This window comes from Rhineura floridana, chromosome 13 (genome assembly GCF_030035675.1).
Source record: "Rhineura floridana isolate rRhiFlo1 chromosome 13, rRhiFlo1.hap2, whole genome shotgun sequence".
In the NCBI taxonomy this organism is placed as follows: domain Eukaryota; kingdom Metazoa; phylum Chordata; class Lepidosauria; order Squamata; family Rhineuridae; genus Rhineura; species Rhineura floridana.
In genome coordinates this window covers 22,130,741-22,158,733 of record NC_084492.1, presented here as the reverse complement: position 1 = coordinate 22,158,733, position 27,993 = coordinate 22,130,741, and the positions used below count along the sequence as shown (strand labels likewise).

General features: G+C 43.3%; 1 protein-coding gene and 1 long non-coding RNA gene across 2 annotated transcripts in view; one reads left to right on the top strand and one right to left on the bottom strand.

Annotated features, from left to right (window-relative positions):
- SLC7A10 (solute carrier family 7 member 10) overlaps nucleotides 1-27,993 on the bottom strand; it is a 50,557-nt gene that overhangs the window by 16,257 nt on the left and 6,307 nt on the right. Inside the window, exons 2-3 of the mRNA XM_061593702.1 lie at nucleotides 7,943-8,147; nucleotides 36-187 (exon numbers count right to left, since the gene is read on the bottom strand). Of these exons, the coding sequence (XP_061449686.1) occupies nucleotides 36-187; nucleotides 7,943-8,147 (357 nt within the window). The remainder of the gene's footprint in view (nucleotides 1-35; nucleotides 188-7,942; nucleotides 8,148-27,993) is intronic.
- On the top strand, nucleotides 2,988-27,151 carry LOC133368969 (uncharacterized). Its single transcript, XR_009758799.1, has 4 exons — nucleotides 2,988-3,119; nucleotides 3,336-3,399; nucleotides 12,321-12,451; nucleotides 26,917-27,151. It is a non-coding gene; the product is annotated as an uncharacterized LOC133368969 (long non-coding RNA).

The window sequence follows — 27,993 nt, the reverse complement described above, 5'->3', positions numbered from 1 at the left end:
TAAGGATAAAGGAAAGGTTATTGGTAAATACTCACATAAACACACCATGGAAAGGACTCTGGAGGCATTGTAGGGTGGGATACAGTTGGGGAACACAGGCTGTAGAACATAGTTTGAAAAAGTCAGTGCAATAACGGCCAGGCTGGTGGGGTACATGATAAGAACTGCACTCCATAGAAGTAAAAACCTGCAACCATGAGAAAAGAAAAGGAGGATCTCCTGTTAGATGAGGCAGCCCTAAAAGTGGCTTGGGCTCTTCCAGATGACCTGCTTATTGAGCATTCATCCTGATTTGCTTGCACAAGGATGTGGAGGTTAGATTCTGTCCGGTCTTGACTGACTATTTGTTCTGATTCATTTTTGGGGTGGTTACATGACAATGAGCATCATCCTGCATTCATCCTGATTTGCTTGACTTTTACACATCTCCAAGCAGACCCATTGAAATGGATGGACCTAAGATAGTTGTGTCCATTAATTTCAGTGTGTCTACTCTGGTTAGGAATCACATTGGTATAGGCCCCAATGAAGATTTTAGGTACATGTTGACATTTAAATTTTTCCCAATATTTTCAGGGGATCATTTAATTAAACACTGCTCTGTAGAATAAAATTGCTAATATTAATAATATAAGAGTTGAAAGCTGGATTTCTTTATTAACAGGACATAAGAAATTAGCAATGCAATCCTAGGGACGTCTACTCAGAAGTAAATCCCACTGCACAATTCCAAGAGCTCCTTGGGAAGAGGGAAGAGGGGTCTCCTAACAATTCTCAGCACCCTTAACAAAGTACACTTCCCAGGATGTTGTCCGGGAAGCCATGGCAGAATGCAGCTCCTAGACTGATAAGTGGAGCAGCCCAATGGTCCTGAAAGCACCGCACTTGCTGCTAGTGAGCTACTGGGTCCAATTCACAGTGTTAGTAGTAGCATATAACATCCAAAATGGCTTGTGATCCAACTATTTAAAGAGTGCCTTCCCCAGTATCAATTTTTGGACCCTATGATCAGCAAGTGAGGCCTTGTTGGTGCTGCCACCAGGCGCTGCCCAATTGGTGCTGACAGGGCCTTCTCAATAGTGGCTCGCTGTTTGTGGAGTGTCCTCCACAGTGAGGTGGGTCTGCCTCCAACATTAATGATGCTTAGGAGGAATCTGAAAACATTTCTGTTTACCTAGGCATTTTATGTCTGAAGAAGACTGTTCCTGGCAACCTGGATATCACTGGACAGAAGAATGTTTTTATCTGCAATTGGTTTTTAGAATGTTTTTATCTGTAACTGTTTTTAGAATGTTTTAAATTGTTTTTGGAATGCTTTTTTATTGTTGTTAAATTGTTTTGTTTGCTGCCCTGGGCTTCTTTGGGAGGAAGAGTGGGATAATCATAATCATAATCATAATCGTTTAAAGTGGTATGTTAATACTTTAAATGTATAGTACAGATGGGCCCAAAGTGTAGGGCGCCCTGCTGATCCGACAGGGTCCTCATCAGCGGAATGGAAAACGTTCGTCCCTTCCCACAGATGCTTGGATATGAGGTGCCTGCAGGAAGTGGCCTGGGCTCAAAGAGTTTACTCACCACTGTCAAGTGCCAGTTATGTCCACAATATTATGGAAGTGATGATCTGTCCACTTACTTGGCCAGGAGCTCAAAGGATCAGTGCTCTTAAACATGAGCTTTGTTTTGGAATGTGATATGTCTTTGGCTGCATCCCAGGTCTGGTGAATCAAGCTTTTCTCTGGCTTATCTAATAATGTACAGTCCTTGGGAAATGACATATCAGTTGGGCATGATGTTTATAAACAGGAAGGATGTCAAGAGTCAAGAGGGAGTCAATGACGACAAGAGGAATCTGGGCTTGTGTTCATCTCTGCTCAAGGCTCCTCTGCACAGCCACTGCCACCCATGGCAGCTTCAGCTTCATTTACCTTTTGCCAGGTGAACAAACTGTTGAACTGCAGCTTTCCAGGTGGCTGAGCTGAGTCTGGACCAGCTTACTCTTCAAAACAGCTTTTTGATCAGTCATGGCACCATGTGGGAAAGCCAATGTGAGTGGAGGTCAGACCACGCTAGTATGGATGAGAATCAATAGGGACTGACGTAGCCTGTAGATTATGCCAACTCAAAAAAGGTTCTGCCAGTGTGAGACCCCATTTCTGTTTCCTGTTGTTATGATTTTCAGAGCCCGCTATACTGAGTCCTCAGTGGAGGAACATGACACTTATTGGATCAGCAACTGAAGTATCTGAGACAGTCTCAGAATCCAAGAAGGCTATGACTATAGAGACATCAGCTGTCAAGCTTTTACACCAAGAAAGTCTATGTTTGTGCCGTATTTCTCATCGTGATATTCTGACACTTAGGGGGAAGTCCCATCCACACAGTGTACTGCTTCACACATAATGTAAAGCCATGGTTTGTTTAGCCAAAGTGTAGCGTGAGCATCCAATCGTAGCCCAGCAGACTCGCCATAGTTTTTTTTCTGGCAACAAATCATGATATGAAGCCACATCATGTTATTGCCTTATGCACCGTGGTTTGTTGTAATGTACATTTGGCATTAAGTCTGAAACCAACAGGCTTGCTTAACTATGGCTTGTTTGGCCTAGACACTCGCCAAGTTACAGAGGCACAAGCAGCTGGAAAACAAAACAAACTTTGGAGAAAGAAGCCATGGCTTGTTTCCTCTGCTGTGAGATGACGTGCGCTTTATTTATTTATTTGATTTATATCCTGCCCTTCTCCCCAGTATGAGCCCAGGGCTCCAAACTATGGTTTGTTGACCAAACCATATGTAACCCATGCTTCAGCTGTTGTTACCAGCATTGTTAAAAAGAATGATAAATACAGCATGCCTGTGTTTGCTGGCATTGGGTGTGGCTATTACCCTCCCCCTCTCTTGCTAGAACCAGCTATTGCAGCATGCTCAGTAAGTAACCTTCCGGGTGGGCTGGCTTCTCTGGGAAGATTCCAGCAGACCAGCCCAACTCAAGAAGAGGAAGCTGGCGAACAAACTCTGTGTTATTCACAGGCCTCCTTTGATTGCTTTTATGAGCCAAGCAACAAAGAAAGAAGATTTTGTTTCCTGCACGAGAGAATAGCAGCAAACCTAAAGGACTGTGAGCTCATTGTTTTGTATTGTATTTTTTGTTGTTGTTGCACCCTGTTAATTGCTGGGGGGGGAAAGGAGATATTGTAATTTCTTTACTGCTATGAAGCAATAGCAACCAGATTGTTAAGAGTATTCTTATTTATCTGTTCTGGTAATATATGAGAACTATTTTTTCCCCTTCAATATACATTTAATTTTGATCCTTGTTTCTTTTTCTTGTCAGTGCAACTATGGATGGCAATCACACTGTCAGAAAAGACTGAACCTGCCCACTTCTCCTGTTTAAGGTAGGGATATTTGTGGGTTACACAGAGTTCAAACAAAACCATGGCTTAGCGCGTGCAGACAGTTTCAGGCCATGAGTGATTAGGGATGGGTGTTTGCCCTCAGTCCTATTCATACATTCTACTTCTGTGTTTAATCAACACGTGAGAGAGGAGAGGGTGAATGAGCATGCTAACTCTGCCACTCATCACATTTTCTGTCTCCTTTCATGAGTTGGAAGTAGGCATCCTTCTCTACACATGTCGTGCAATTTAGAACCTTGGAAAATCAGGGTTCTAAGGCACTCAACATCTGTACCATGGACTTGCACCCTCTAAAAACTACATTTCCCAGACTTGCTAGTACCTGGGATGCTACCATGGCAGCATTCCAGACATCAGGAAGCACAGGGGAAGGGAAGGGGCAGCAAGGCATGGTTTAGGGGGCTCACAGGGTGGTTGGGGTGTGTGTATTGAGACCCAGCACTCTCCCAGTAATGTAATGCCAGTATGATATAACAGAGTCCAAATTTGGAATTGGGCTCAGGAAAAAAACACTAGCTATTTTCTGCATTTTTGGGAAGATGCTAAACTGAACTGTCTGAATGGAGCAGAAGGGTATTTGCCCTTCACTGATGACACAAGCATGCACACGCACACACACACACACACACTTTCACATCTGTTAAAATAGTTTTTGTAAGGGTTGTTGTTGCTGCTGCTGTTTTTAAATAAGTGTTTAGAAATCTGCAAAAGCCTGTTTGTTTGGAGCATCGGTTTCCAGCCTGGCACTCTCCAGATGTTTTGGTGTCTGGGGCTGATAGGAGTTTTAGCCCAGAATATATGGAGGGCACGAGATTGGGGAAGGCTGGATAGAGAGGCAAGAGTGGGCCAAAACAAAGCCTTGCACAGCCCAAGGGCAAGCAATGTCTCCCTTGTGCTAGGTCTGGCTCTCTTAAAAACCACCATCTGTCTTCAACCTCAATAAAAATGGGCCTGTACAGGCAAAGCAAAATGATCTCTCTGCTGAGTGATTGCTGGCCTGAGGGTAGAGTTAGTGCCTCCGTAAGCTTGAAATTTTTGGAAACAACATGGAAAGCTTTCCATTTTTACATGTTCATTTACAACTCTTGGTTTGGCCTCTTTCTTAGTTGCAATAAATACTGATTTATAGGAGGTGCACGGCCCAGGAAATTATCAAAAGTTGCAGGGCCAGCCAGGGGGTGGGGGGTGGGGCGTGGGGCGGGATGGAGGGAAGCATCCTGCTAGTTATCTTTGTCCTTGCTAAATCTTAACAGTGAGCTGGTGAGCTTTACAAAATACAACTTGCCTACACATACAGGTTTGCCCCTGCTATTTACCAGAGCAAATATGGGTGGGTGGGGAAATCTGTCTGTATGCAGATGCTCTCCTCCACTTGGCCACATTGCATCAGCAATCCAGAATGTAACAGAAATCCCCTCGTTAGTTCATTCAGATACAAATCAAACTAATATGCTTGCCTTTGAACATGAAATGATGTCTTTGGGAGCATACTGTGCCAGGACCAGCTGCTCAGGCCCCAATTACAAGAATAGGAACTGTGCACGGGAGAGCGTTACGGATGCTAGTGTAGTGTTGTAGTAAGACATGTACGAGCCGGGAAGACCCAGGTTTGAACCTGTAGCTCTGTGGCGAAGCACAGGCATTATATGCAGAAGATCTGAGGTTCGATCCCCGGCATCTCCGAGTTTTAAAAAGGGCCAGGTATTCTATTTTATTTTTTTGAAAAAATCATTCCACTCTTCTCTCAGAGAGCTCAGAGTGGCCTACCTCAGGGTTGCGGCCCTCCAGGCCTCTCTCTCTGGCCCTTGGGATTCTCTCCAGGCCACACACCCTCCTGAGCCCCAGCCCTGCTTTGCAGCCTCCATGAATATTTTTGCCTGGCTGGAATGTGCCCTTGAACTCTGACCATGCTTCTTGCTTGACTGGATGGCTGCAAATATGACATGTGTGCAGGAATGAGCTTTCGATACAAAGGGAAAATTCATATTTGTTGCTCCACCCACTTTTGCCTGTTGTCCAGCCCACCACAGCCATGGAGCTCCCAGAAGGCTACCTAGAAGGGAACGTGGCCCTAACTGAAAAAGGCTCCCTCCCCTGGTCTACATGGTTCTTCCCCCACCCTAATCACTACAATCTGTGAGGCAAGTTAGGCTGAAAGCTGCTGGTCAAACACTAGGCTGGACGGACAAATAATAGCATGATCCCATCTAAGGTGGCTTCCTATTTTCCTCTGCCGTGAGCTCACCAAGTAGATTACCTTTCGGCATCCCATCTCCCACAAAATCTGGAATATGAATTAATAATGCAGTTACAGTGTATCTGGGCAACCTTCCTTGGTTAGGGAGATGGCTGGTTAACAATCCAGAATGGCTGGTGCATGTTTGCTCCACAGGAGCTCATGGGTTCACGAAACAGAGACTTCTGTTAAGTGTTCTGAATGGTGGAAGCTATCAGAATTGGAACATGGCATCCTCCTCCCCACAGCTAAGAGTAGGGGCCTATGGTGGCTGCTGGTGGCTCCATGTCTGTGGGGCAGTGGAATCCACTCTGTCCAACCCACTTCCTTGGAAATTTAGACTAAAACCCAGAGTGGATTCCACTGCCCCATGGACATGGAGCCACCAGCCGCCATTAGGAAGCTGATTGTGTGTGTGTGTGTGTGTGTGTGTGCTTGCGCATGTTTGCAAGTGAGAGACAGAGCGAGTAAAGGTGAGAACAAAAAAGAAGCACTTTCTGGAACAGAGACAGACACAGGTGGCCACTTATGCATTGCCAAACAAGAGGAAATGCATCACCAAAAAAGATGATATAGATTTGTGTGACATTTGTATATGCTGAATTATATGTATAGATGCAAATTTAGATATATTTACTATGATCTTAAAAGGAATACAATGCTTCTCACCGTAATTGGGAAGACTAAGTGGGTGACTGTGATGTTCCTATATTAATGTATATATGGTAAGTGTTGTTGTTTTAGAAGATACATGGTAAGTGGAGTGAAAGAGGAGGGGGAGTGACTGAGCAGTAGAATGCGAGATGATTGGCTGAGTGTTTAAAATGGCTGAATGTATAAAAGGAAGAGTGAGAGTTGAATCTGGGGGGGAGAAGAGAAAGAGTGGATTGCTTGGTGGGGTTTGAGAGAGTTGTTTGCCAGGAGAGAGTGAAGAAGGAGGGGGGTGGAGTTCAGATTAGTATTGAGTAAAACCATATGCTTATGTGCCTTAAGAAGAAATCTTGTTAATCTTGTTAGCTTTGTTATCTGTAATAAATACTTAATTTGGTTTACCAAAGGCCTGATCCTTGGCTGGGGTTTCACAGACCAGAAGGGAGGGTAAGGTAATGACCAAGGCTGAAGGGGAACTGTAACAAATGGTGGCAGCGGTGAAGAGAATAACAATACCAGTATTCAGAGTCTCTGGGAATACTAGTATTGGGACGTTACTGGTGGTTGCCTAGCAGGGGGATCTGTTGAGATCTGTGCTAGAGCGGGGAGAGAAATCATAAGAGAGAGTGGTCCGGACTGGTGGAGTCCCTGGTGGTGCCTAGAGACAGGCAGTAACCACGAGCAGGTAGGAACCTGACAGGGAGAGCCAGGGAAGGACGCATCACAGTGACCTGTGTGCCTGCTCAGTCCTCTGTCCAGCTGCTAATTGTGGATGGGTAACCTCAAGGTCCCTTGGGGTTCTTCATCATTAAACTAGACTTGGGACAGCCAACCATTCAAAGAGAGAATTATTCTGTGACAGCTCTTCAGATGGACAACTGTCCTCTCTAAGGGAGGACATATGGCCACCCGAGAGAAGCAGAAGCAGATGGAGAGAAAATGAGGGCAAGTGCTGAAATCAGCTGAAATCTGGGAGCATCTTGGGGTGGAGGGTGCCTCTTAATGTGGTTCTGATGTGAAGTAGTGGATTTGTTGCCTGGTAAAAGTGTATATGCATCTTGCTTCTACTTAGGCACTCCCTGTATACTGTTGAAACCAAACATAGCAAAAATGCTGAAGGTACTCAGTGCTCTCTCCTCCAAAGGAAGGCCATATCGGTACCATACATTTAAAGCATTATTATGCCATTTTAAACATTCATGGTCTACCCCAAGGCATCCTGGGAACTGTAGTTTGTGAAGGGTGCCAAGAGCTGTTAGGAGACCCCCATTCCCCTCACAGGGCTACAGTTCCCAGAGCTCCCTGGAAAGAGGAATTGATTGTTAAACCTCTTTGGGAACTGTAGCTCTATAAGGGGAATAGGGATGCTTCCAACAGCAGGGATGCTTGAGGAAAGCCATGACATTATTAAAGTGGTATAATAGTGCTTTAAATGTATGGTGCGTACATGGCCGATGTCAAACTTGGATAGTGCTGAACCTGGAACAGCTCACTGCTTGGGGAAGTGGGGAGCACGTGACAATACAGCCTTCCGGACTGGATTGTTGTAAGGATCAACAAGGTCATGTCTTGAACACTCAAAAAGCATGAGACAAAAAACACCGCTCAGCGTTATTATATTGAAGCAACACTTACCCAGCTAGTTCACCAAATATCTCAGTGACGTAGGAATAATCCCCTCCTGATTTAGGGATGGTAACTCCTAACTCGGCATAACACAATGACCCGAGAGCTGCAATCCCTCCTCCAAGCACCCAAATTATGAGAGCGAGTCCCACTGACCCTGTGTGCTCTAGGACTCCTTTGGGTGAAATGAAGATGCCAGAGCCAATGATATTACCTGGAAGGAACAAAAGTTGGAGGAGAAGCTAAATTAATATTTATTTATTTATTTATAAAAAATATTTGTATACCGCTATTTTGTTAAAAACATCCAAAGCGGTTTACAAAATGTTTAAAACAATAACAAAAACCATAGAATAAAAACACATTAAAAATACAATAAAAACAAAGGTCAATTGTTGTGGGGGAAAAGCATCTTCTTAATTGCCTGCATAAGCTTGGTGGAACAGAAAGGTTTTCAGCAGGTGCTTAAAAGTTACAAAAGAAGACACCTGCCGAAACTCTGTTGGCAGAGCATTCCAGAAAACTGGGCCAATGACACTAAAGGCTTGTTTTCGTGTCAATGTTAAATGAGCCTTGCCAACTCGGGACGACCAAAGCCACTCCTGCAGATGATCTCAGTGATCAAGCTGGGATATAAGGGTTCAGACGGTCCTAAGCAGATCAGGGCTTTGTAAATTAATACAAGGACCTTGAACCTGGCTTGGTAATATACACATCTTCTCATTTTGCTTTCTAGAATTACTCTTTTATGTTTAACAGTGATGATGACGATGATGTAGAACAGTGGTTCCCAAACTTTCCCCCCCTTGGACCACTTGAAAATTGCCAAGGATCTTGGCGGACCACTTAATGGGTAGTGTGTAATTCTAGTCAAAGTAGACCCATTGAAGCTAATGGAAACAACCAACTTAGGTTCATTAATTTTGATAGGTCTACTTTGAATAGGGCTTAGTTGAATACAACCTAATGATTTTTTTCCTGCCTACTGTAGCAATTGTACAGTAATGTGCCATACTAGATGCAGTATGATTTTGATTGTATTTTTATGGCTTCTTTTCTTTCTTATATTGTATGTTGTATTACTATTTGAATTCCATGGAATTCTGTAGAATTCAGGTTGTGAAGTGTTCTTCACACACATGCCAGGGATCACCTGAATGAAGCTCATGGACCACTGGTGGTCCACTGACCACAGTTTGGGAACCCCTGATGTAGGAGGAGGAGGAGAAGAATTTGGATGGTGCTTTTACTGTGCAGAGCAACTTAAAATCGTTCTCCTCAGCCATGCAAAATGCAAGGAAGCTGCCTTATACCAAGTCAGATGATAGGTCCATCGAGCTCAGTATTGTCTATTTTGACTAGCAGCGGCTCTTCCTAGCCCTACCTGGAGATGTTGGGGATTGAACCTGCAACCTTCTGTATGCAAAAGCAGAGGCACTACCACTGAGCCATGAACCTTCGGGGGAGGGGGAGGCCCTCATTCACATTCATTTAAGTGACACCCCTTGCATACCCGCTAACATGCCACATGCTCAGGGTGAGGACATGCTTGCAACATCCCAAATGGTTTTCATAAGGGTCGCTGTGCAAGCACCTTCCATTATCTAGTCTAAGGATGAGAATATTTGAAAGCTCATGAGCATTGGTTAACGGGGGGAGCTACCCTCTCCCGCATCAGCTGTCTGAAATGTGCCACTGGTGTTTTGCCATGTCAGGACCTGAGGTGTGCCACCTCACTCTACCTAACATTTTTCATTCTTGCCTGCTTTAGTGCAAGCACCCCACAGCTTTCAATGTATGGGAAAACCTGAAGGTCTCTTCCCCACAAATTTGAGCGTGAATGTGCATGTGTCTAGCACTTCCTATGGCAGCTTTTGCCAACCTGGGGCCCTCCAGATGCTTTGGACTACAACGCACATCAGCCCCAGCCAGTCCAGAATAATTTGTTTCTGATGGTTCAGGCACTAAATAAAAGCAATGGAATTGAGGAAATTGTTTTCGTGACCGCTGTGAGAAAGGCACATGACGACACGACAAGAACAGGATTTTCTCAGAATGACAAAGTAACAAGGTGTTACGAAGAGATGGAAGAACTTTAATCTCACAGCCAAATAGCTTCTTGGCGAAGATTTCAATCCCAGATGGGGAGAATCTAATTAATATTCAGAAGAACCTTCTCCAAAGGAAGACTGTAACCCTGGGTGGAATGCTAAACTAGTCTGAGAAAACCTGACACTTCAGAGTCTGGAACAAGAACAGCTATGCTAATAGACTGGATTCTACACAAGAAGGGATGTGTGGCAGGGTCAGTACCTTCCTTTCAAGTGCAATGGGTTACATAAGGAGACACTGGGAGGCAGCGAGGAGATCCCACAGACCAAAGTGCTGGTTTTGAGTAAAATGTAATGATGCTACAATGAAACACGTGGCATGCACACACACACACACACACCGGCCATTGGTTATGTAAACAATGCAGAGGTGAGCAACATTTCCAAGTTAATTATTATTATTATTATTATTATCATCATCATCATCATCATCATCATCATCAACAAATTAAGTTTCTATCCCAAAGGAGCCCAGGGTAACTGTAACAAACCAATAGGCTGGTGCAGCTGTTTAAACGGTTTTTGAGTAGCCAGTCATTTTAATGATTGTTCTGTATTGTTTTAAAATGTTTTTATGTTGCTGAACACAACCCTGATGTTTTGCAAGAGGGTGATATATACATAAATATAAACAGCACTTTTTTGTGTGTGACAGTACTGACCAGATGAGTACCATCACCTTTATTTTTCCTGCCCATGGCAGCCATTTTGTGTTGGCGCCCACAGCATTTTTATCAGTATATGAGTACTGGCACCTCATTTTTAACCCCCCCCCAAAAGCAGTGAATATAAATATAAATAATCAAAACAAGGGGTGGTATCGAATGCTGGTCCTATTCAGAGTGTTGTATCTTGAGTGTTTTCACAGCAAAGTTTTGGGCGTTCATGGTGTTTGACACACATTTTCTCAACTGCCAGAGAGGTAGCCATCTGCTGCTGCAGCAAAGTGACAAACAGTCTTGTGGTGCCATAAAAGACTATCCACCATCAATCTGTTCATACTTAAGGTGTCACAAGACTCTTCATTGTGTTTACCTGTTATCTCAGTAACCCGTAACACACTGCTGAAAAGTCAGTCAGTAATATTATTTCCTCTTTTTTTGCAGAAGTAGTGGGTCTGAAACATTATTAGAATCACTCAAGGAACCAGATTTGGTTGAGGGATACCTAGTTGCTGATCCCTAACTTAGGCTGTAAACAAAAGTGAGGACGTTTTGGATCAGGACAGCTGGAGAAATTCCAAGGCTGAAATGAGCAGATATATGAGGCTTAGTCTCCATCTGGTGGCTCTAGAATGAAAACCAGCACTCTGGATTTACACGGGAATCTTTTAATAGTAACATTGGTAATTCACTAGCCAAACAATTATTTTTCATTATCACCTTGGCAAATAAGAGAACACTTCTCAAGGCAAGGAGTTCCTTGAATCTGGTAGGATGCCTGAGATAAGAGCTTTTCAATCACTTGTGTTGGTGTGCATAAAACCATACTAATGAAAGTGAGAGTGAACCGGGGTGGGGTGGGGGAGAAGAAACTTGGCACTAAAATGAAATTTTGGGTAGTAGATTCATCAGCTGATCCTTGGTGCTTTTTGTGGAGTGCATTGCACTGAGCTTCCCAAGAACCAAAATTGGCTGACCACTGGCTCTTGTGAAGTCTTGTGCATGGTGCTTCACATGACCGACAATTAGCATCTGCAAAACTTCCACAGGGCTTTGCAAACCAGCCCCCTTTCAGCTTAGCCACATCTTTATCATACATACATATATATGACATCAGATGTTGGCAGTGGTGGCTGGTGCCCCATTGGGACTGGTGAGGCTGAAGGCAGGGAGGCCCAACAGTAGGTGGAGCCAAAGCCAATGACAGGCTGAGCCAGCTACCTCTAGTTTCTTCCTCCTCCTCTTCCTCCAGATTCTACAAAGGCAAAAGCTGACAGCCAGACCACCTTCTGGACTGGTTGTATGTAAGAAGGCAGACAAGCAGGGGCTGACCGAGGGCAGACTGAGGTTAGTGGGCAGTGCCCCATTTGCTCTAATGGACCAGCCTCCCCTGGGTGTAGCGCAGGTGGGTGTGACTTGGCCAAAATGGCCTTGAGAGGAGGCCTGGAGTGTTGAATTAGATCTGTGGATCAGAGGTTCCCCCCCCATTGTCATAGAGGGAAAATAACAGGAATAGAGTAGTATTTCTTCAGGCAGAGAATTATTTCAATAGATTGCATTTTATCTTTGTTTCATCCATATTTGTATGCTTTTAATCTGTTTCTCCTCATTTAGCTCCTGTGAGACACAAGCAACAGGAAAAGAGCAATACTGAGGAGGAGGTGGTGGCAATCCTAGGTGTTGAAAACACTGATGCTGAAAATGAGACAGAACCTTCTGTTCTCATTTTCTCACAAACTTTATTCGTAAGTCGTTTTTATTACCACATAGTACTGTGACCAAAGTAAAAGCAAATGCAGCTTTCATGGCTTTCCATTTTTTAGGACTTAAAAATAAATAAATTCTGCAGGCTTTTCCAGAGAGATGAGTCTATTGGATATACAATGTCAGGTGTGGGGCAGGTGGGTGTGGCTTGGGGAAAACAGCCTCACAGGCCAAATTGGAACCCCTGGTGGGCCAGGTTTGGCCCAAGGGCTGGAGGTTCCTCACCCATGGTCTATTAACTGACAGTATTTCTTGATAGTATTTATGAGAACTGTATTTTACATTGTTTTGTTTTGTTTTAATTTTGCATGATGCTATGGTTTCATTATATGTTTAGAGGACTATAAATATTTCAATGAAAATAAAATAAAGTATTCACCCTATAATCTATTCCCTTCGTGTCCAACATGGTCATCACTCACATGTGGCAAAATGGCTACTGACCTGTGGCAAATTAGTGCTTTACTTCTACCACCTATTCTTTAATGACAATTTAAATAATTTTTAAGACATATGCCTGATTTGTCTAATCTCCCCCCTTTTTTCAAACTGCAAACGTAATTGAATTTCTCCCCCATCTCTAATACACACACCAATGCATAAAGCAGCTCTCGTGGTCAAACATCATTAACACAACAAGCCAAGAACATGAGTAAATAGGAATAACCGCAACCCACAAAATAATGATCAAAAGAGAACAATGTGAATATAGCACAAAAAATGGAGCCAAAAGCCTCCTTTTGAACAACTGTGGTTTAATCAAGCACCTAAAACCAAGCACCTAAAACCATCCAGTATCAAGACCTGGTTATCTCAGCTAATGGCATTCTACCTAAGGTAGCCACTTACACATTGCCAAAAAAGAAAGAGAAAATGCATCACACAAAAATAAGAAGAGGACACTGATTTATAGAAAATTTGCACATGCTAATTTATATAGAAAGTTGCAGATTTAACATAAAAGACACTACATTTCACCATAGTAGGCCTGGAAAAGACCAGGTGACCTGTGTGCCTGCTCAGTGTGCTGTCCAAGTGCTAACTGTGTGTTGATGGACAACTTCAAGGCCCCTCCTGCAGATCTTCCTTCAAACAGAGGACTCTCCTCTATAAAGTAGGGCACACGGTCCCTATAGCACCTTCACTGAGAATGCCCTGCTCCTTATAACCATCCACTGTACCTCAGATAGCAAAGGAACCTGGAACAAGGCCTCAGATGCTGAATGGAGCATGGAATAAGGTGATCCATAAGGAACTCAGGGATCAAGCCGTTTAGGGCTTTAAAGGTTAAAACCAGCAATATTCAAACAAGCAATCCTCTCTCTGTATTCTGAAGTGACAGAATCCAGGACAGAGCATATCACAAGACAGAGCCTGTAGATCTGGGGTTGCATATTTCACAATCTCATCTCAGGGCTCCTCCTGCCTTGAAAAATGATATGGGTGCAACTGCATGCAAACCCAGCATTATTTTAGAACTGAGTGTGGTGGCGCATCATTCCAGGATCAGGAACCCCCTATTTATGGGACACATGCAAAGAGGCAGCGGTAGACTGACACAAAATAGAACCCAACAGCTATGTGGAAGACATATCTAAATGCATAAATATATAGCAATATTTAGTAGTAGAGTGGCATCTATAATGGATATTCAATAATGTGAGTCAGCTTTTCTCTTATGGTTGAGATCATTTTGAAATAAAGCCAGCAACTAAAACGGCACACAATTCAGCTGGAGTTTAGAATGTTGTAAGTCCTCTCAATTCTAATGCATATGCTTAACTTTCCCATAGGGTGTGCACTTATGCATTGCCAAGCAACGGGGGGAAAAGGACACAGATTTGCATAAACTTTGCATAATCTACTTTATATGTATGGCGGTCAATTTGGAAATAATGACTATAATTCAAATAGAAATACAGTGCATCTCACTATAGTGGAGAAGACTGTGACTAGACGACCTGTGTACGGGTTCAAGTTTGTTCTGCAGCAGCTATTGGTGGGCAACTTCAAGTCCACTCCCACCCTGTGCTCTCTCTTCTTAAGATTATTTATCTTAAAATTGGACTTGTACCAGACAGCACTTCAAAGGGAGGACTTCTTCAAACAGAGGACTGTCCAGCCTTCACTCCAATCCCAGGAAGTCCCACCAACTTCAGATTGCATAGGATCAATGCCTATGCCCATAGTTCAACCACAGGCTCATTAAATTTGATGAGGGCACAGGTTTAGTCAAGGACTGAACAGCAAAAACAAAACAATTATATAAGCACATATTTGCTTTGCCACTGGTCAGTGAACGAACCATTCCAGAGTTCAGTGCCCAAGGGTCTAATTGAGAAGGGATAATTACCTGTGTCTTACGTAAGATAAAATGTCCTCTCATCCCTTAGTGGCAACAAGGACTGGTGATGGGCAGAAGGAGGAGCGACCCTAAAATCTAAACAGGAGAAGTTTAGCACTCAGACATGTGAATGATCGCATCCACACTATACATTTAAAGCACATGTCTTCCACCAAAGAATCCTGGGAACTGTAGTGTACTCCTTACAGAGCAAACAATTCCAGACACCCTTAACAAATTACAGTTCCCAGGATTCTTTGGGGAAAGCCCCTCTGGGGCATTCAGCACCCTAGTGCTGTGATTTTATTGGTCAAAATAGAATAGATTCTCTCTGGATGAGACTTCATATTGCTCTCACATGTTGCTTGTAGCAAAACATGTGAAGGAGAGATGTTTTGTGTGTGTGTTTTTGGCTTCTAGCTTCCTCCCTCCCCCCTTGAACTATAACTACATCATTCCTCCTGGATTTTACCAGGATAGGAATTTGTAATCGCATTATGCTATGTCAGACTTTAATGATTTGAAAAATTAAAGTTTTTTTTGACAAAAACATTATTCTTTAAACTACCACCAAGTTGTAAAGAAGCAATTTGGCTTCAGAACAGAAATGTACTTATATATATAAAAATGCAACAACTGAGCACTTAATGATTTTGGAAATGTGATTTTATTTAGAGATTTTCTGAAAACAAAAGCTTGGCAAGGAGGTACTATAAATCCACACTTTCTTCCCCCCATAACCTTACAGTATTGCAAGGCATAACCTTTTGTGTACTATATCTAATCTCCCTGATTGCCCCAGCAGCACCAGAAGGAGCTGCACTACTCTGGTTCCCATGCCACCCATGCAATGCCACCCCAGCTTTCAGCTTGGGGCTTTCAGTATTCTGTTCAGCTGTTCATCCTCTGCCTTTAGGCTGCGGATGACCAGTGACAAAGGAGGAGATGACGCCATTTAGCGGATGTGTAGGAGGAGGAATTTACGCAAGTGCCCTGTTTTGAAAACCAGAGAGGTACCATGGTTGGAATGTTGGACAGGGACTGAGCGAAAGATCAGAGTTCAAATTCTCTCAGCTAGGAAGCTCCTTGGCTGACCGGTCAGCCTTTCTCCCCCTCACCCACTTCACAGTGTTGTTGTAATAGTTACATGAGAGGTGGGGCAGAGGTAGGCTGATGTACACTGTCCTGAGCGCCTTGAACATAGGAAGCTGCCTTATACTGAGTCATACCATCAGTCCATCTAGCTCAGCATTGGGTGGTGGCAATTTTCCAGGATTCGAGACAGGGAGCTCTCACAGCCCTACCTTGAGATGCTGGAAATTGAACCTGGGCCCTTCTGCATGCAAACCACTCAGCCGCTGCCCTTCCCTTGGCAGGAAGGTGAGATATAAATACATAATTCTTCTCCCCTCCTTGTTGAGCTGCACCTAACAAAATTTCCTGTTCCTTCCCTTTGGGGTGTGTTGACTTCAACCCAGTGTTGGCTTGTGCCCATTGGAACTGTTAGGGCAGAAGTTGGGATGGGGGTCGGTAGCTGGTTCCTATCCATTTCGGTTCCGACAGTCTGGCTTTCAGTACCGATTGGTTCCCAATTGTTTGCACAATTGCCGATTCACTGGGTTTTTCCTAGCGGAAAAAAATAACGTAATTGCTAATGAAAATGCTTACGCTGTAGCCACTTGTTCCACTGAGTTAAGAATGCATCAACTTAGAGAAAAGTTGAAGACAATATAACGTAAAATTTGGAGTGGATTTTTTTTAAAAAAGAAAAACACCAACAACCTGTGCCGATAACAGTTGCGACCCACCGCAAGAAATCAGTGCCGGTCTGAAAGCAATGCGGATAGTCAGATTATGTCAAAATCCAGTAATAAATCCTATTTAGCGAATATTTTTCCCCATCCCTAGGTGGAAGGCAGGGAGACCAACAGTCAGTGGAGCCAGAGTCAATGACAGGCAGAGCCAAGTAATTTTAGATTTGCCCCCATCCTTCTCCTTGCTGAGTTCTACAAGGCAATGCTAAGACTAAGGAGGGAGAATCTGACAGGCAGTGCCACCCCTTGGACTAGTTGTAGGTAAGAAAGGCAGGTGGAGGGTAGCTGAGTGCCCCATTTGCCCCAGTGGAGCATCCTCTACTGCTTTAATCTTGTATAGGCTACTGAGCTTCCAAACTCAAAAAATCTCTGTGGTCCTGCCAGTATATTTTAAAATGTACACAGCACAACTACAGACTCAGGAACCCTTCAGAGTTAAAAGGCACATCTCATCTGCGTTAAGTGACCCTGAGTCTGCACTTTGCTTACGGACAGAAGACGTGTCTTCCCGAATGAAACAAAGGTCCAAGGCATCCCAGCATTCTTTGCAAGAATCCCAGCAACCAGGAAGCACTAGGTGGTCCATCAGCAGGCCACAATTTACCTTCTGCCTACCCCACTGTACCCAATTATTAAGGGGGGGGGAAGGTACAGGAACCCTGCCTTTCTTTTGCACTTGGTCACCCTCTTCAGTGTTCCATTTCAAGCTTGTCTGTTCTGATTTTTTAAAAACTTCCTCTAAACCCTCTGCCTTTCCTCTGTTTCTGACATCCTGCTCCTTCTGTCTTGCCAGTGTTAGGTGATGTGGCTTGCATTTCATTAGGTGAAGTCTAAGCTTCACACAGCTAGACAGAGAAGAAGCGCCTCGCCACACTTCTGACTGTTATGCAAGGCAGAGACTCGGAGCTCAGACGGAAACAGCAATTTCACATAGTAAGAGAGGGAATTTGAGCTTGCAGAACAAAACAAGGAACAGCAAACCCCTCCAATACTTCCAGAACCAGTACCAGGGGTTGGGTATCTACCAAGGGCTCACACTCCAGCAAAGGGCCCATCTATGTTTCCATCCTCAGTTTGCTATTTAAAAAAAAAGGCCTCGCAAAAATTCATGAACATTTCAGTGCAAGGTTATCCTAACAAACACATTTTTATAAGCAATTTTGCCACCCTGGGCTCCTTGGGGAGGAAGAGCAGGTTATAAATTTAACTAATAATAATCAGAGAATCACAGAGTTGGAAGGGGCCTATAAGGCCATTGAGTCCAACCCCCTGCTCAATGGAGGAATCCAAATTAAAGCATACTATGTTAAAATTAATACTATATTAACACTATGTTAACATTAACATATTTTGCAAAGCAATTTTTCCTTATATAATGCATGTTTGTATGTTATTTTCACTAATATATGCATGTATATGCACATTTTACCCTAGTATGTGTATTTAAGTACACATGACTTGGCTACAGAACTCAGTTGCAAAATTCAGAGAAGTGCCTGTTTCAAAGGATGGCTGTGTTTCAGTTAGTACACTGTTTCAGAAAATGCGAATCAGGTGGGGTTGCCTTTAAATATGAACAATCAAATGTCTCCCCCATCCTTACCTCCCAACAAACTTTGTGCAAACAAATCAGGATGAATGCTCAATAAACAGGTTCTCTGGAAGCAGCCCTTGTCTACAAGGGTGAACAGCAGATAGATCAGAATTGAATGGTGGATCGCTGGATGACTTGCACTAGATTAGCAAACTTTCCTGATTCCCAATTGTTCTAACAATGGCGACCAAAGAGATGTTTTTCTCTCTCTTTCCAAATTAGGTTCTTAGAATCTCTGATCTAATAATAATGTAAAGCAGAGATGGGGAACTCAGGCTTGATAGCTGGATCCGGCCCTCCAGGCCTCTGGCCCTGGCCCTCCAGGCCTCTGGCCCTGGCCCTCCAGGCCTCCCTATAGGCCACACCCCCTCCTGGCCTTGCTTCGCACCCTCCTTGAGTGTTGATGCATGGCTGGAATATATCATTGAATGCCAATAGTGTCTTGCTTGCTTGGATGGGAAAAGATATGTGATTGTGTGTAGAAACTAGCCTACTGTACAAAGGTGAAATTAATATTCGTTGTTCCGCCCACTTTTGCTTCTGGTGCCACTCACCACTGTCATGTGGTCCCCAGAAGATGACCTAGAAGGGAATGTGGCCCTCGGAGTGAAAAAAGATATCCCACCCATGATGTAAAGGTAGACTTGTACTTTGAATATGCAGGTCCTCCTAGTACAGAACCCGTGGGATGCAGCAGGGAATGATGGGCACACCTGTCAATTTCTGTTTCTCATTTTTCCGATTTTAAGCTTAGTTATTTACATTTCAACATCAGTTAGCAATTTTTAAAAAAAAGTTTTCATGAAAATTCATCAGCATTTTATATGTGTGTAATAAATGTGTTTGTATGCAGATTTGCCTAATATACACATTTGTGCAAACCAATTTCCTCATACATTTGTATGTTATTTTCACCAATATATGTATTTTTATGGACAATTTACCCCACTATATGCATTTTTGTACATATTACTTGGCTGGACAACTGCATTGCAAAATTTGGAGGAGTGCAAATTTTGAAGGATGGCTGAACTTCAGTTCTCATATTGTTTTGGAGACTGCAAATTTGGTAGGTTCACCTTTAAACACGAACTGAATCAAATTTCTCCCCCATCTCTAGAAGTGGGCCATTGTCCCTAACCCTGAGCCACTCCTTTGCACATAGCTCTAGTTGGTGGATGTCAGGTTTTCGGGGGGATAACCCTAAAGTAGATCCTGTAAACTTGAAGTCTATCTGATCTTCACTGACTAGCAGTGCCTCTCTAGGGTTTCAGGCAGGAGTCTTTCCAAGCCCTACCTGGAAATGCCAAGGATTGAACCATGAGATACCATAATAACTGTGCTAGTTTTAAAGATACTACAGATCTCTTTGTTGTGGTCCCATATAATCCACATCATCTCCTCAACCAGCACTGTAACAAAAAGGCAATGAATTAGGTATGATCTCTTTATCATATAGGGCCAGTGGTTCAGAAAGGCAATTTTAGACGTTGGACTTAATGGTGGGTGTGTCTTTGGGGGCCCTTCTGCTTGTTAACTTGAACAGAGCCCTGGATTACAGCCAATCTTCACACAAGCTATCAATCTTTTGTGGGGAGTATTTTTAAAAAAGAAAAAGATTATAATGGGAGGGAGAGGAGCTTGTACATTCTAACAGTAAGCACTGTATTTCTGAACCGTTTGCAGTATTTCCATTTGCAATACAGTATTAATGCATTGCTAAGGTAGCAAGTTGCAAGAAAGCACCAATTGTGACTATACATATTTAATTATGAAAGCATATTGAAAGAAGTGGCAGGTCACAGTTGCTTTTATTTTCTTTTTGAACATGCTGAACTCGATCCAGCCAAAGCAGAGCAAAGTACTTTTAGTCCCATGAGTTTCCTTTAAGCATGTGCTTAATCCTCCCATTGAAATGAATGAGCCCTGAAAGATCATGGCGACGATCTCAGAGCATGGCCATTAAGTGCATGATACAGCAAAGCTAAGCCAGTCTGAGTCTGGTTAATGCCTGGATAGGAGACTGCATTGGCACACTGTATATACCTCCTTGAGTTCTCTGGAAGGTGGGATACAGATGAAATAAATAAATAAATACACGTTCTTAATTGTGTCTTGATCATGCGCACGATTTTAAATGTGGCAGCCATCTGGTCTATTAATAGTACATTCTGTACAATAATGTATTCACAACATTAATTAAGAAATTTCTTAATTACTCACTGGGCTGTGTGAACTCTGTAACTATCTATACAAATTCCTATGAGCGTAATTATCCAAATTCTACAAGAAGGAAAGCTGAATTCTGAAACCTGTATAAATTATTCAAAATTAAGAAAATTTGTACGATTTTTCTTTTTTTGCATACAGTTCGGTGGCTCGGTTCAAACATCATACCAAATGATGGTTTGCACTAGCCATAATTTAGCATCCAAACCATGCCTGGAGGTTCCAAATGGAGGCAAAGCATGGTTTAGAGTCAGTTGTCTGCTTTCCATTTTCATCTGCCCAGCATTCCCATCTTTAGGTGCAGAGCAATGGTTGTAATTACAGTTTGTCAGTTTAGACATCATGCCAAAGCAAAGTTAGCACAAAACATGTGTTCTAAAGCTAGTGTGGTGTCTAAATTGGCAATCCCTGGCGTCTGCGTTTAAAAATAAAAGATCTCTCCCCCAGACTCTGGAGAGTTGCTGTCACTCAGAGTATACTCTCATCTTTAACCTTTTAAGAACTGGGACCCATGTCCAATCCAAACACGGATATAGGGTCCCACTTCTTAACCTTTGGCTCTATCAATTTAAAGCAATGGTTTCCAAGCTTCTTTCCCTCATGGACCACTTGAAAACTGATGATGGTCTTGGCAGACCACTTAATGATTTTTCTGCCTGTTGTAGCCATTGTAATGTGCTGTTTTAGATGCTGTGTGATTTTTGTTGCTTCTTTTCTTTCTTATATTGTATATTGTTGTATAACAATTTGCCTTCCGTAGAATTCACATTGTAATGCAGTAAAATACAATGTACGAAATAAAAGAAGCACTAAAAACACAATTAAAATCAATATGAATATTTAAAGCAGAGATGCCGCAGACCACCTGAATGATGCTCATGGACCACTGGTGCTCCACAGACCACAGTTTAGGAACCCCTGATTTAATATACAAAGGAATTTATAAATTGCCAGCTCATAATAAAATATTGTGGAGGTATACACCAAATTAAAACAAAAACAAATTACAACAAACATTCATTAAAATGAAATGAAATAAATACCAGTCTGTATCTGTATTGGGTTTGAAATTGTTTTTTGTATATGTTGACTGTTTATGATTTTTAAAAATAATTATTATTGTTAATCACTTCAGGATGTTTCATGGGAAGAAATTGATAAATAACTGAAATAAATAAATAAAACATAATAACATTGTGAAGTGCAGGATCCAATGACCAAAAATGAATAAAATTAATTCTCTAAAAACACTTGATGGGAACAAAAACATTGCCAGCAAATGACGAAACAACATTAATTTCAATAAGAAGTGTATTCGAAAGTGTTGAACTAATCTGCGGCACCTGTGGGACTGTCGGGAGGACTTCTCCAAATGATCACCCATCTCAAATGCATGGAGGATAAGGCTATCTGTGGCTACTCGCTGGGGATGGGTGAGAATTTTGATTCAGTTCTCATTTCAAGTTAAAAGTGGCACTTTCTGAAACAATATGAGAACAAACATAAACATCCTTCGAAATTTGCACTTATCCGAATTTTGCAATGTAGTTCTCCAACTAAGCAACATTTGCAAAAATGCATATGTTCCGGGAAAGTATGCATAAAAATGAGTGTATGCGTGAAAATAACATACAAAAATGCATTATGTGGAGAACGTACTTGCAAAAATGTGTACATTAGTCAAAACTGCCTACGAACGTGTTTATTAGGAGAAATTCACATTAAAATACAAAAGATTTTTCATGAGGATCTTTTTTCAAAAATATTGCAAATTGCTACAGAAATGTGGAGAACTGAATTTAAGATCAGAAAAATGAGAAATAGAGAGAACCAAAATTGATAGATCTTTCCATCCCTACTATTAGCCATGAGGGCTATGTTCTGCCTCCGCTGTGCTCTGGGTTCTGTACAGCTGTGACTTGGGATGCCTAGGGCACAAGCCACTCATAACAATAGAGGCGTATTTTCACCATCAGCTTCCAGAGCAGTGGGCAAGTAACTAGGGATGCTTGAGTAATTCAGTTCCTATGAACTCCAAGGGAAACTGACCTGTTCTATGCCTCAGAGACGAATGTATGAATTCGAACCTAATAAACTATCGGAGTTCACCCTTCTCCAAATGTAGTTATCGGCTCAAAATATGTAACAAAATGCATTATAATGCATATTATAGGAATAAATACATACATGGAAACAAAATACTTATTTTGTGATAAAATACATATGTAACTGCATTTGCATATGAATTTTCAGGCAGAATTTTTTTAAATGGCAGGTTAAGCGAGGAAAGGGGATGGAATGAACTTATGAACGAACAGATGATCTCTCCATCCCTATGAGTAGATGGACAAGATATCCTAGTTATTATTCCAGAATCCTCTTGAAGCAGATTCCTGGGCAACGGTGAAGCTTTCGGTATTCCCTGGTTTCAGAGAGTCCAGTTGCATCTCATTCCTATGGAATGATCTCACCACTCATATAATGTCAGAAGGGGGAAATTGCTGCCATTCGGGAACTCTCTGCTTCAAAGGAGAAAATAGATGAATACATCCAATGAAGCTGAGTGGTGGGAAAATCAGGACTGACAAAAGGAAACACTTCTTCAAACAGCGTATAGTTAAAGGATGGAATTTGCTACCACAAGATTTAGTGATAGTCCACCATGTTAGATGGCTTTCAAGGGGGATTAGAGAAATTCATGAAGGGCTACATTTAGGGCTACTAGCAGGGCTGGCACCAAGGGGCGGTCAGGTTGGGCCCTGGCCGAGGGTCCTTGTGGCCCAGAGGGGCTCCTGAGTCGCCCCTCCTTAGGATGGGAGGATAGTACTCCCATTCTGCAATCTGCACCAGCGTTGGCTCCCGACCCTGCGTGGATCGCGGAGAGGGAGCTCTCAGGCACCTCTCCCTCATACAGTCAGTGCAAGCTTCAATAAGACCGCACACACATCCCACCTACCCCTCTCATCCCTGTGAATGCAGCGTGCATCCCTGCCATCAACCAAGATGGCGGAGAAGGCTTCCCTAAAGGGCTGACGTCCCTGCTGCAATCCTGGTATGGCACTGCGGGCTCGGGGCAGGCTGGTTCCCAAGGCTGGCTACTGGCGATGATGGCTATATATGCTATGTCCTGGACAGGAGTGGCCAACAGGCAGAGGAGGTGCCATGGGCCTGGCTTCCCAGCAGTAGCATCACTGCTGTGTACTAGGGCAGTTCAGAGAGGGGGCACAATGGCAGCAAGGCTGGGAGGACTGCTTATGCACCAGCAGAGGTGCCATATTGGCGCCACTGTTGCATTCACAGCACCCTGACTTCACCACCGCCCTGCCTCACCCCTACTCCATCCAGTTGCATAGCAGCAATACTGCTGCCAGATGGCCAGGTCTGCGGCACCGCTCCTTCCCACCAGCAGCACCTGCTGCAGGATCAGAGGCAGCATGCATCTACCTTACCAGTTGCTGCGAAACATGGCTGGGAGCGTGCTATTGTGCTCATGCCCTGCCTGTAGGCTTCCCATACACATATGGTGGGCAAATTTGATCTGTGTCAGGATCAGGTAGTGGGCTGCATGCTCCACAACCCAATGCCAGCTCAGATTGTGGAGCAGAAGCTACACTCACCTAACCCCAGCAGCAGGGGCCCCTCTCAGCACCAGTGGCCCTCGGCCAGTGACAGTTTGGCCCCCTGCCGGTGCTGGGCCTGAGTCAAGTCCTGATTGAAATTTGCCTATACCACAAGAGGAAATCTTGAGCCACCCTGGGCTCCTGTTGGGAGGAAGGGCAGGCTATAAATCAAACGATACATTAAATAAATAAATAACTAGATAAATCTACAAAACCAGAAAAGATATTTCATGAGCTCCACTGTTTCTGTTTTTAAACTAATTAAAAAAATCTGAGCTCCACTCTGGGTGCTTTCAGACTGTCACTATTTCATGGCAAGGATTCGAGTGTATACCAGAACGTTGGGTTTGTGCAATTAAAGTGGATTAAAGCACTCTCTTGTCCTAGTGCAACAAATCCACTTTAAAAAAGAATCTGACTTTGTGTGGTTTGGAAAGTGATGGGGAGATGTGCAAATATTTGAAAGGTGTGAGATGAGTAAATGACTAATAGGAAGACATGTAGACACCCTGCAAGCAGATCAGGATCAATGCTCATTGTCCTATAACCGTGCTGCAAACAAATCAGAGTGAATGCCCAATAACGATATAATCTAACCTCCATGTAAGCTTTGCACAAGCAAATCAGGACGAATGCACAACAAATACGTCTCTTGAAGGAGCCCTGTTACCAAAGACTTATCATCCAATTTTGAACAGCTGGTGTTAGCCTATGAAAAAATATAAATGAAGCAGACTGCAAAGCACCTGTGCGTTTGGATTTCTTCCTTAAGCACACATAATACAAACCTATTTTGCATACAACCCTAGAGCTTTTGAACACCAGGCTGCCGCCCCAGATCAAACTGATGCGGCCTGACTGAAGCCATAGGAGGGCTGTCTCATACGTGGATGTCTGTTGCAAACTTACCAACTGGATGTATTTTAAATGACTCATGCATTAGCTGCATACGTTAACACCATGGAAGATAATCATTTGCAAGCTCCTTAAATTTAACCAAACAATACAAACTAGATCTTTGACAGACACAATTAGGCCGTGATCCTAGCATCCACGCTTACATCATCATGTAGGTGCAAAAACTCTGTACAAAATGTAGAAGTCAGCTTGGAGGGAGGAAGAGAAACCTGGATTCATGAATGAGAGAAAGGTGTTTTCTGAGCTGCCCTCTCCTCATACAGAGCCAATATCAGGGTTGACATCCTTGGGCAGTTGCTGAGGCCCCAGTACCCTGGAAGGGCTCAAGGAAGATCCCTGACTGGAAGTGCAGCAACAGAGACTCTGCCACCTGTTTCTCTCGGCAGGGTGGTGGTGAATGTGTGCTCTTCTCTCCAAACCACTGTTCCTCCACCTGCAGACAGTGGAGGCTGGTCCATTAAGGCACAGTTTGGGAACCTCTGCATGAGGACAAATGGGGCACCGCCCCACCAAGCACTCTGCCCTCAGCCAGCCACCACCTGTATGCTTCCTTACTTACAGCCTGTACAGGGGGTGGCCTGGGCTGTCCGCTTCTTCCTCCTCCTCAGTTTCAGTGTTGCCTTTGTAGAATTCAGCAGGGAAGAAGATGGAGACAAAACCAGAATTAGGCTGCGTTCACACTAAGGAGGGCGGGGGGCTACTTTATGGAACGGCCCACAACTCAGTGCTTTGCATGCAGAAGGCCCCAGGTTCAGTCCCTGACACCTCCCATTAAAACAGGGCTGGGGAACCTTTTTCAGCAAAAGCACCACATTCCTTTTTGAGCAGCCTCCCGGGGGGCACATGCCAATGGTGGGCAGGGCCAGAGGCAAAAGCAGGCAAAGCATCAAATACCAATTTTACACTAGGCTAGTTTCTAAGCACACCCCTCACTATCTTACATCCAGTCAAGAAAGCAGTATTATTGGAGTTCAAGGACACATTTCCAGCCCGGCAGAGACCCTCAAGGAGGGTGTAAAACACAGCTGGTAGAGTGTGGCCCGGGGAGACGGGCAGTAGCTAAAGTGGATGTGTGGCCTGGGCCCACCTGCTCAGTCCCTTGGCTGCAGACTTATCGATGGGAGCGGAAGTCACCTGCCGTTTTGCTTTTCTCACAGTGCCCCAGAGTGCCTGACATTGCATCACTCCAGAGTGTTATGGGAATAATCAAAATGGTAAGTGGCTTCATTTACTGATGCTGCCACTCACTAAGCCCACAGCCGGGGAAGTGAGCAGGTGGATGGCCAATGATAAGGAATGATGAAAGTTGTAGTCCGAGGTTGTACTCCAGAGTGGTGTTTTTGGCAGGTGTATTCTGCAACGTGCCATTGATGCAATAATAATGTGTTAGTGGTGGATTTATCCTGGATCACCCACACATCATTCAGCTTTATGAGTTGTTCTGTGATGCTTCCCCAGAGTTATCACATTATTGCCATCTGGAGGGTAGGGATGGAAACTTCTGTCAATTTTGGTTCTCAGTTTCTCATTTTTCCAAACTTAAATTCCGTTCTGCAGCAATTCGCAATGTGTTTTTTTTTAAAATCCTCATGAAAATTCTCCAGCATTGTAGTGCAAATTTCTCCTATTAAACACATTTTTGTAGGCAGTTTTGCCTAATGTACACAATTTTGCAAGCAATTTCTTCTTATAATGCATTTTTGTATTTTATTTTCATGAATATATTCATTTTTAGCCATACTGTCTCCTAATGTATACATTTTTGTAGACACTGTTGGTTAGAGAGCCACATCGCAAAAATTCAGATAAGTGCAAATTTTGAAGGATGACTGTGTATTGGTTCTCATATTGTTTTGGAAAGTGTGAATTTGATAAATTCGGTTTTAAATGTGAACCAAATCTAATTTCTCTCCCATCCCTGCTGGAGGTGCACTCTTGTACTACGGAACAACAAAAGTGGGACCAAAACAAACTCCAGAACATCTGTGGCCTGAAAAGTTACAAGATTTCTGCAGGAAGCAACAGCACATGCACCGATCAGAAATGAAGCAGTATGTCCATCCTGAAGCGCTTGCAGTCACAAACAGTACGGAAAGTGGATCGCATATAACTACCCCGATACCATGATGAGCACAAATAATTATAAATGCACAATAAAAAGAAATGGCTCCAACAATTTCTGGAAGGCCATAAGTTCCTTATCTTTCTCTTAGAAGAAGCAGCCAACACCAGCATGACAATCCCGCACTGGAAAGCAGACAGGAAAGGCTTAAGTCTCTCTCTCTCTCTCTCTCTCTCTCTCTCTCTCACACACACACACACACACACACACACACACTTTTTCAAGTCACCCAATGCCACTAGGCTTCGCCTCCTGTTCCAAATAGCATTGCCCTTAAACTCACAGGCTCACTCTAGACTTTTGCACCTCAGCTTGAGAGGAAGGTCTATTGAACTCATTGGTGCTTATTTCCAAGTAAACATGCATCCGATGGTGCTGTTCAGTGTACTAAAAAGATAGCCACCAGCCAAAACCAAGAACCACTCTGCTCTCCAGTGTATTTGACCGCTTTTAAAACAAAAAGACCAGCTGAGTTTCTTCCTACGGAAGCACTAGGGCACACTCCAAATTCCTGTAGCAGAGATAAATTGCCAGAGAGATTTGTTGCTTTTGCTAGACACAGTGCGCAGCTTAGGAGATTCCCCCCCCCAAAAAAAGTGGTAACCCCATCCCAGTTTAGAACAGGAGGTTTTGTCTTTGCATTTATATCAGGATATTGCATTGAGATGTCCTCTAACACAACCCAGTTCAACCTTTTGGGTCGTCCTCTCAGTATGAATGTGTTAGCCAAAAAAGAAAAGAAAAAAGATTTATCTTTAATTAGAAGGTACAAAAGGTATTGAGGTAGTATGATCTATGTTTTAGGATTACACTTTCAAGGAAGAGCAACATGCAGATTACTAGGAAGAATTTAGGAATTTACACCTGCAGTATAAAAAGGTA